At 40.1% G+C, this 10468-nt stretch overlaps 1 protein-coding gene and 1 long non-coding RNA gene across 2 annotated transcripts; both read right to left on the bottom strand.

Annotated features, from left to right (window-relative positions):
* Nucleotides 1-42: 42 nt before the first annotated feature.
* Nucleotides 43-1784, bottom strand: LOC144517975 (purpurin-like). The gene is made up of 4 exons (XM_078250288.1): nucleotides 1671-1784; nucleotides 843-979; nucleotides 608-720; nucleotides 43-518 (listed from the first exon to the last, which is right to left on the bottom strand). Exons 1-4 carry the CDS (start codon nucleotides 1782-1784, stop codon nucleotides 217-219), a joined length of 666 nt encoding a protein of 221 aa, XP_078106414.1. The 3' UTR covers nucleotides 43-216.
* Nucleotides 1785-5864: 4080 nt separating this feature from the next.
* LOC144517976 (uncharacterized) lies at nucleotides 5865-8006 on the bottom strand. The gene is made up of 4 exons (XR_013501985.1): nucleotides 7879-8006; nucleotides 6942-6996; nucleotides 6388-6486; nucleotides 5865-6160 (listed from the first exon to the last, which is right to left on the bottom strand). It is a non-coding gene; the product is annotated as an uncharacterized LOC144517976 (long non-coding RNA).
* Nucleotides 8007-10468: the final 2462 nt, after the last annotated feature.

The following is a 10468-nucleotide window of genomic DNA, read 5'->3' as shown; positions in this document are numbered from 1 at the left end:
CGCTGAAGGAGGGTCTGGCTACTCCACACAGCATTCGGGGATGGAAGGAAAACGTGCTCTGTTTTAATGGCATTTCTTTAAACCAATCAGAATTGTCATGGGCGGTGCTAAACTCCGCACAGAGCCGCTGCAAAATAGTCGTGCGACAGAATACTCAGATTGGACAGATAGTCTAGCTAGCTGTCTCAATTTAACAGGCAGAGATCTGAGGGGAAGTCAACAATAGTCCTTTAAATGCAAGTCAAGGTGTACGGTTTCTCTGTTTGTCTGTCCATTGAGCTGAATGTGAAAGACTGAGTACATACCAGACTGCAGCACTGGCTGGAACTCTCCGGCCATGCAGACTTCCTCCTGTTTCTGGCGGACGACTCTCTGGATGGCAGGGGGGAGGCCGCGGGGGTTGCGGGCGAAGACCAGGGAGTATCCGTCATCGCAGCTTCCATCCTCTTTCAGGGTGCGGCAGGCATAGGTGATGGCGTAGTTGTCATAGTCTGTGTCAATGATCCAGTAGTTGTCACCTGAAAGAGCGGGGAGCAAGAAGTTAGTCTCAGCTGTGTTAGAGCGAGAGAGGCCGAGAGAATGTGTGCATACAACTGAGGAGGCTTACCGCCGCTGGACAGGTAGCTGGCCAGTCCCTGGTAGTTCATGAACATCTTGCCGGGGGTGCCGGGATCGGGCACAGAGTACTGAGCAGCCATGTCGGCGCACACGACCCAGAATCTGGATCACAAGTAGAGAAAAAACTGTTACGTTTGCAAGCAGGAATGTAACCTCTAGTTATTCAAATATAACATATCACATTCAGACTGCTACTAAATAAACTAAAAATGACAAATACCCACCCAAAGAGAGTGACTCTGCCCTTGGAAGAGGCAACCATGGAACCATCGTCTTCAATAGTGTATTCAGCAGAGATGTTGTCCTGCAGGAACAAACCCTCGGGATCCTTCTTCTGCAGAGCGTACCACTTTCCTGCATACTGTCGCAGGGAATTATAAAGATTATTTTAATAGGCATTTTATCAGTGGAATATGGATATGCACATAAACAAATTTGTTATTTATATGTGTACTACAATCAGGATATGAAGTGATACCCCTGCTTGTAATACACAACACTATATTTTATTGTATGCTGATGATGTCCCTCCCTGCGATCATTGTATACCTATAGTTTTCCTAATTGATTATCTGGTGGAGCTAGCTATCTCAGAATCAGAATCAACTTTATTGGCCAGGCTTGCGTAGACAAACAAGGAATTTGACTCCGGTAATCTTTGCTCTCAATGTACAACACTTAACATATTAAGAATAAAAACAGAGATGCCGGTAAGAATATAAAAAATAGTGTACAGTATAACAGTACAATAGAATTTACAATTTTACAAAAAATATACAAAAGAGAGGGAAGGAATAGTGCAATATCAGTCAATAGACTGAGATTTTAGGATTTAAATATGAGTACAGTGCAAGGCAGATCAGTGCAATGGTAATATATTAATAACAATATTGTAATTGTAGGATTGAAATAGACATGAGGTAGATAAGCAGGTAGATGAGGCGTCTGTCCTGAACCTACATAGTAGTATTACTGTAAAAGGTATCAGGCTAGTTACAGTTACAGCAACTTACACTAGATCTGAGTTGAATACAACATATTTCCGTACTCACTCTTTTGGGGTCAAAGTCTTCTTTTACTGTGAAGCTGTCCACAACGCATGAAGCCAGGCTCTGCTCCACACAGGCCAGGAACAACATCACCAGGGCAACGATTTGGAAGTCCATTCTAAGCAAAACAAAGTCGAGCACATGTTAATTGGCATAATAGTATGATCTTTATTTCCAGTTCTTTATATATTACTTTAGAGCAGCTCGTATCTGGCTAAAGGAAAAACTCCATATTTAGTTTGTAAAAAGATCACTATGTCTCCACAAAGCAGCATCTGCTTACCTGAAGTGTAGAATGAGGTCGCACAAAGTTATCAGTGTAGAGCTGTTGCAGTGTCTGAGCTGTGGTGAGAAGACGCCGTGTGAGAACCCTTTTATACCTGACGCGCAGACAGGCTCACTGATTATTTTCACTTCTTCAACCTAAATGCAGAGTTTAAATCTACCACTAATCCAGTTAACAAAATCCCCCCGCTGTAAGCTGATAAACCCTCACATTCAGCAGTGTGTTGGCTTTATGTAATTGTTTGCAGGGCTCTATAATGGGATACATAACTGCAAAAGCCCCAGGGCAAAGTGGTGGCCTGAGCACCAAGTCACACGTCCATGGCCAATGTGTTTACATGTGCAGACTAGTGTATTTAAGTCACAAACCCTTCCAATGCAACCTAGTGCAAATATCAAGATTTACTGAGAAAGTAATGTGATAGTGTGATACAGGGTGAATAAAAGAATATGAGATGAGATGATTTTATTTTACATTTTTAAAGTTTGTTTTTCCGTACTTAAAATGATGAAACCAGCCATCTTCTTTCTGTTTTTTTTCCCCCATCTCCAGATAAAATGTTACCAAGTCTATACTGGGATACTATTCTTAAAAACAAACTGTAACATTCCTTACTGGGCAGTAAAGTTTTTCCCCGGTTTTTTTTCTACTTTTCTACTGGCTTTTATAATTAGTGACAAAAATAAAGTCTCACTTTTATTACTTTTGGACTTCCAAACAATGCTTGGTTCTGTTTATTTGAATAGTAAGTGCACTTCAAATATATAGTTTTTTTTATTTTTTTTTTATTGTTGACAGAACATTTTATTTGGGTGTAAAACATAAAAAGATCCACAAAGTTTAAGGATAAAGGATGTGAAAAGCAGTATTTTCACAAAATTACGATTTTACATAATTTACAATTTACATAATAAAATAGTTTGGAAAATAGCACACTGAGTACTAATGCCCTGTTACGTTATGTCAGGTGTTCCCACCTGTCACTTGCTCAGTTAAGTAACGTGTTGTCCAGGGCAAAATGTGAAGTTTGCACCACCAGCAAATGTGCATACAGATGCCAAAGTGTTATAACACCCCACTTCACAGACCAGAGTGGGGTGTTTTACTCACTAACACATCATGAAATAATTTGCTGCTTCAAATCCATTTACAAACCTAATTAGTGTTGTTGCTCACAATATGCCATCAGTATGAAGTTTACCATCAATTCTTAAAGCCTGTTTTGTAAACGTGCCATTTTACCTTTGTACTTTTTCTAATTAATTATGTGAGTTTCTTAAAAAATATATATTTAGATTTCTCTTCAATTTCTACATTATTTCTGATTTCTACTCTTATTTACAATTTTTTTTTTTTTTCAATTCCATAATCTGTTTTGTTGCGTACTTTCCAGTAAGTCCAGTTGTATTTTTAGTCAGCCCTGGGCATTGTTGTTGTTGTTCTAATAATTACCTGTCCTGAGTATATTAGGTAAGGCCTCTATGCTTTGACATCCTGGGCTGGTATCAACCTGCTGGTAACAGTATTACTTGGTGTAAATACCAACAGTATAAACTCTGCATCTATAATCTGAAAACAAAAGCTAGGTTTAAATGATCTTAGACGCATTTAGACGCACACTTGCTTAACTTGAGGTCAGCTCGGGTTGGACACATTCTGAACTTAAGACATGTCACGTGACCATTAGCAGGTGACTGTCAGAGAGGGATGGAAGAACATTTCCACAGGATCTGACAGTTAGTTGGTCTTCAGGAAGATGAATGTTGAAAGCATCTGGGCAACAAAAGCCATCAGCCATGGCTTTCACTGTGAGCAACACAGGACCCTGAAGGGACTGCAGGGGGAATAGTTGGATTTCACGATCATCGTGTTTTATTTACCTATAACTGTAAAGTCAGATTTTTCACCTACATTGAATCACACTAATCAGCAGTGGAAATCATTTGTATTAAGTTTGGAACATAATTATAACTAAAACGATGAGATGATTAGTAAATTGACAGTAAGATAATGGGCAACTATTTTAAGTTATTTTCCAAGCAAACAATACCAAACATTTTTCAGTTCCAACTTTTCCGTTGAGAGAATTGTGCTGCTTTTCTTTTCTCAGTGATAAGCTCATGGGGGTTTGAACCGTTTGTCGGGCTTCAGGAAATTATAATGGGTTTTTTTTCACTATTTTCTAACATTTTATAGATCATACATGTTCTACAATCAAGAAATAAAAGGCAGATTAATGTCTAATATTGTGTCAGCTCTTGAACCACATTGACCAATCTTTATAACTCCAGTAAATTCTCCAGTAAATGGCACTTCTGCAACTAATGTTTTTCACCGTAATTAAATGCACGTCTTAGAAAACCAAGTAATAACTAACTCATTTTCCACAGGCTCATAAAGCTACAGTAGGAACTCAAACAGGGCGAGGAAATTGTTCTAAGTATATGACAACTTTTCCGTGAGAATTAAAGTGCTCATATTATGCTCATTTTCAGGTTCATAATTTTATTTAGAGGTTATATCAGAATAGGTTTACATGGTTTAATTTTCAAAAAAACATATTTTTGTCGTACTGCACGTTGCTGCAGCTCCTTTTTTCACCCTGTGTGTTGAGCTCTCTGTTTTAGCTACAGAGTGAGGCATCTCACTTCTGTTCCATCTTTGTTGGGAGTCGCACATGCGCAGTAGCTAGGTAAGTACTGCTAGCCAGTCAGAAGCAGTATTAGAGTATGAGGGAGTGCCATGCTAGCAGCTAGGCGAGCATTATAACGAGTGTTACAAAGTGACGCACGTTCGTCACGGAAGTAAAGGCTGGACTACAATAGAGCTGTTTGGAGCAGTTTGTGAACAGTGTTTTCTGTTGGAGATGGTATGTCCCTTTGGGGTGGACTTTGGGCTTTTTTCACTTTATAAACCTATGATGTGCACAAAAAAGATATATAACACAATAAAGGAAAGGGGAAAAGCCATAATAAAAACATATGAGCACTTTAAATGACACTTTAATTAATCAGCTTCCTTTGGAAATTCTTGGACACTTATGCACTTTTACAGGGTACAAGCGGCCGAAATGGGTTTCCTCAGGAGGGTGGCTGGCGTCTCCCTTAGAGATAGGGTGAGAAGCTCAGTCATCCGTGAGGAACTCGGAGTAGAGCCGCTCCTCCTAGGGAGGTGTTCCAGGCACGTCCAGCTGGGAGGAAGCCTCGGAGAAGACCCAAGACTAGGTTGAGGGATTATATCTCCAACCTGGCCTGGGAACGCCTCAGGATCCCCCAGTCGGAGCTGGTTAATGTGGCTCGGGAAAGGGAAGTTTGGGGTCCCCTCCTCGAGCTGCTGCTCCCGCAACCCGACCCCGGATAAGCGGACGGGTGGATGGACTTATGCACTTTTAGCACCTGATTAGCTCACCTGGTAGAGCGGGCGCCCCTATATAGAGGTTTATTGCTCGACGCAGCGGCCGCGCGTTCGACTCCGACATGCGGTCCTTTCCCGCATGACATTCCCATTCTCTCCCCTTTCATGTCTAAACTGTCCTATACAAATATAGGCCTAGCCCCAAAAAATAACTTTGCAATATATAACTTTGTACACTTTTGCATTAAATAAGATCAAAACAAAAAAAGCCCTGTAATGTTTCTAATGCCAAGTATTCACATGATTAAATGACAAATAACTAAAGTACATATTGTAAATGAGAACCAGTCATCAAAAAGGTGTTGGTAAACAGGAAGCAATGGAACATAATCTAAGATCAACACATGCATTATTTTTATATGAAAAAACAAAATCTTGATTGCAAAATTGTTAGTTTAATATAACATGTCATACCTGTGCTAAACAGTGGCTGAAGGTAAACACTGATTATAACAAAGGTACAAAAAAAAAAAAGAAAAAAACAGAGACTACAGTGATCATGTACTTTTGTATTTATGACATTTCATTACAAACATGAACGTTATAACTTATGCGGCTGCATTTGCAATACTACAATGCTGAGTCCAAGAGCTTTATTTTATATCATGCAACTGTAAGAGTTGTTGTATCATACAAGGTAACAGTGAGTAGGTCCAAAACACGGGAGTGTTTGACTGCTTGGGACCCGACTTTGCCATTGTTACTTCAGGAAAAAGGAAGGAGATGTTGGGAATTTCACATGGACATCCTCAGACGGCACACCAGCTTTACTTCAGAATAGTATCTTCACTTGCTGTAAGGAGAGTAAAATAAGTGGGATTAGTACATTTAGAATTTGACATGGCAAATATGGTTTAGTCTCCCACTTTATTGTGCAATGCAGCGCCAACTGTATTACACTGTATACTGGTGTTGCCATTATTGAATCCACTTCCTGGAAACCATGCAGCACGCAGTTGTATGCATGTGCAAACTGTGGACTGAATATTTGACATGCAGGATTAAAGCTGTAGAGGCTACCTTCTGCAAGCGCCTTGGCGATGCGCTCCTGCTCCTCGCGAACCTTTTTCTCCTCCTCCTCAATCCTCCTCTCCTCAGCTGCAACTGGCTTCAGGTTTTCTGAGGAAATTAGCGGTTTATTTAAAAGAAGAAAAACAATTATGTGAGGAAAATGGCACCAAATATTGATTGGAATTCAAAATGACATTTGGTAACATTATCTGAAGTGCAAATATTGTTAAGATGCACCAAGCAAATATGGTATCTATACATAGACCGGACATATATGAGCCTGAAGTGTCACATCCTCCTTAAATAAGATGCTGCAGAAACTGAATGAAGATCGATCATCTTTGGAACTTTAACATTTTATGACCTATAATCCAGTAACTGGAGTTTATAATCTCATTTGTCGTGTTAATGCGAAGCATGCTTTTTTTTGTAAGAGGATCAGGGTTTTAAACAATGTTTCCACCCTCCCGGTCCAAATTACTGTTATATTCAATATATTACGGTGGGTTTATCTCAGTGCACTGTTCCAGTAAAGTGCATCATTACTAATAAGAATAACTCACCATATCTTTTTTTGCCATAGATGATGCCAGCAATCAAAGCTGAATACCTTGCTGTCTGTTAAGGAGAAAACCATTCAAATTAATGCCAGTGGTGGTGCAGTCCCTACAAAGTTTATGCAAATTCTCAATCATACAAGTGACAGGATATCTACAAGTTGAAGTGTTATTACTAAACTTGCCATTTTCGTATTGAAGATGTTTTGTCATCCATAGGTTCTACACCAATAGAAATGACCCAGTAACCTTCGCTTTAGAAGTTCTAGACAATACATCCTTATTTAGCATTGCTTCCGTAATGCCCATTGAACTTTGTACAGTGCTGGAGGAATTGATTGAGACCTTGGTCATGGCCACAAATTACATAGCTAACCCACCGTCATTGTTATTATTCCAATTGATAAGTAGTATAAAATGGTCTTTCCACCTGTTTGGAGTCTGTCAACACCAAAAATGAACAGCAGTGGGCGATAACGAGGACGAAAAATTAAGTTGCAGCTTAATTAAACACCTAAGGATGCGATACGGTTTATAAAATGCCTTCTACTGGATTTATGTCCATTAAATCCAATGGCATTTCTATTTATAACAACTAGCTAGCTAGTTTGCTAGCGCTACGTCGTTTCAATGGAGAGTCTATGGTCTTAACGTTAGCTAGCAACGTCAAGGGTGATGTTCCGTCAAGGCAAGTCGCACTTCACAATACCATAGAACATAAATGAAATAAATTGAACAAATGCATTCGCACAAATGCAAATAACACTAACGTTAAAAGTTGTAGTAACGTTAGCTATGAGCTAGCATGCTTCCTTGCTAACAGTTAGCAGGTGCTCTGTGTAGCTAGCTAACGTTAGCAACCTAAATACCAGGGCAAACGGTAATTTACAGTAAACCACGAGTAACCCTTTTTCACAATATGTAACGTTAAAGCAACACAAACCTTAATCAAAGGCGACACTGCAACTGGAGGCGCCATAGTTTTACAGCAAGCTAACAACCAGAGGTCACTTTACCACCAGAGAGAGGACTGTGGGACAAGATACTTCTTCTTTGAGGATTTACTGCAGCTGATATGCTCATTGGTGAACTACTGCCATCTTCTGGAGCAAATTATCCATTTCAGTGGCAATTTATAGATTATTGTTCCGGACAGGAGACCATATGTCAATGCAGGAGACCAATGGCATCGTCCATGATATGTCTACATTTATGATCCACTGGACAGGGAAACCTGATGAAGCTCCACAACAGACTATATTGTTCACCTCAGATTTCATACCTCTCAGTGTCCAGTTTATTAGGCATGCCCATGTAAATGGAGAGTAATATAACAGCCTTGCCAAATCTTACCTTTATGAGGATCGCCATTCATATCGTTATCGGTTGTTTTTTTTGACGCTGTCGCACACAGTATGAGTATGGATTGCTAGCTATTGTCATTTTGGACACTGATTGTGTGTTGGCAATGCTTGAATTGGTTTTAAAAAGTTGCTACTCGCCTAATTCAGCAGTTGTATGACATAATCATTGCATGCATGTGTCATATTAATAGGTATATCTTGGTGACACGAATAGCCGACTATTTAACGATTAAATCTAAGGATCGTGATTCGACTGCCAATCTCACGTTCGAATCCTTGCAGTGTCTAAAAATGTGGTTACGAAACAAAGGATCATTCCATTCGGGCTAGATGGGGATGCTCATGGATTTTACATAGCATGCTTGTTTTTTCCTTATAAATATGATAGCCTATTTTGGTATAAATATCAGCCTAGTAAAATAAGATAGACTTTATTAATCCCACACTGGGGAAATTCCTGAATACTGGGGAAATTCCTGAATATTGTGAATAACAATTAGAAGTAAGGGTACTCTTGTGGACAAAAATCAGAAGTGCTGGTACTTATATTGAGTACTGGTGAGTTCTGGCCCATTTCAGGCACTGGTTGTTGGTCTGTATCAGTATATGGTCTGTATTGACAGTAATTGTTATCCTCCCTTTTTGACACAAATAGGTTTAGACAAGATATTGTATATTTGAAACACCAGTTCATGTATGAGCTGTGTTAAAATCACCAGCAGTTGGAAAATGCTGAATAACGCTATAGTAGCCTATGTTGTTTTTTTCTCTATTATAGCATTAGTAATACATGTAAGGAAACCAAGATGTGTTTTGCAATTGCAAAGGTTATCCAGAACATAGATATACAGGTGCTGGTCATATAATTAGAATATCCTGAAAAAGTTGATTTATTTCAGTAATTCCATTCACAAAGTGAAACTTGTATAATGTATACATTCATTCCACACAGACTGATATATTTCAAGTGTTTATTTCTTTTACTTTTGATGATTAGAACTGACAACTAATGAAAACCCCAAATTCAGTATCTCAGAAAATTTAGAATATTGTGACAAGGTTCAATATTGAAGACACCTGGTGCCACATTCTAATCAGCTAATTAACTCAAAACACCTGCAAAGGCCTTTAAATGGTCTCTCAGTCTAGTTCTGTAGGCTACACAATCATGGGGAAGACTGCTGACTGGACAGCTGTCCAAAAGACAACCATTGACACCTTGCACAAGGAGGGCAAGACACAAAAGGTCATTGCTAAAGAGGCTGGCTGTTCACAGAGCTCTGTGTCCAAGCACATTAATAGAGAGGCGAAGGGAAGGAAAAGATGTGGTAGAAAAAAGTGTACAAGCAATAGGGATAACCGCACCCTGGAGAGGATTGTGAAATAAAACCCATTCAAAAATGTGGGGGAGATTCACAAAGAGTGGACTGCAGCTGGAGTCGGTGCTTCAAGAACCGCCACGCACAGACGTATGCAAGACATGGGTTTCAGCTGTCCCATTCCTTGTGTCAAGCCACTCCTGAACAAGACACAGCGTCAGAAGCGTCTCGCCTGGGCTAAAGGCAAAAAGGACTGGACTGCTGCTGAGTGGTCCAAAGTTATGTTCTCTGATGAAAGTACATTTTGCATTTCCTTTGGAAATCAAGGTCCCAGAGTCTGGAGGAAGAGAGGAGAGGCACAGAATCCATGTTGCTTGAAGTCCAGTGTAAAGTTTCCACAGTCAGTGACGGTTTGGGGTGCCATGTCATCTGCTGGTGTTGGTCCACTGTGTTTTCTGAGGTCCAGGGTCAACGCAGCCGTCTACCAGGAAGTTTTAGAGCGCTTCCTGCTGCTGACCAACTTTATGGAGATGCAGATTTCATTTTCCAACAGGACTTGACACCTGCACACAGTGCCAAAGCTACCAGTACCTGGTTTAAGGACCATGGTATCCCAGTTCTTAATTGTCCAGCAAACTCACCTGACCTTAATCCTATAGAAAATCTATGGGGTATTGTGAAGAGGAAGATGCGATGCGCCAGACCCAACAATGCAGAAGAGCTGAAGGCCACTATCGGAGCGACCTGGGCTTTCATAACACCCGAGCAGTGCCACAGACTGATCGACTCCATGCCACGCCGCATTGCTGCAGTAATTCAGGCAAAAGGAGCCCCAACTAAGTATTGAGTG

The sequence above is a fragment of the Sander vitreus genome, chromosome 5 (assembly GCF_031162955.1).
Source record: "Sander vitreus isolate 19-12246 chromosome 5, sanVit1, whole genome shotgun sequence".
Classification (NCBI taxonomy): Eukaryota; Metazoa; Chordata; class Actinopteri; order Perciformes; family Percidae; genus Sander; species Sander vitreus.
Note: the sequence above shows the minus strand (reverse complement) of the source record. Positions and strands in the feature narration are given on the sequence as shown.

Excerpts from the sequence above, each read along its gene's own strand:
- LOC144517975 (XM_078250288.1), bottom strand. The coding sequence starts at position 1,784 with ATGGACTTCCAAATCGTTGCCCTGGTGATGTTGTTCCTGGCCTGTGTG. Across the intron at positions 980-1,670 it reads AAGACTTTGACCCCAAAAGA|TATGCAGGAAAGTGGTACGC; the intron begins GTGAGTACGGAA and ends TCCCTGCGACAG. Across the intron at positions 519-607 it reads CAGCTACCTGTCCAGCGGCG|GTGACAACTACTGGATCATT; the intron begins GTAAGCCTCCTC and ends CCGCTCTTTCAG.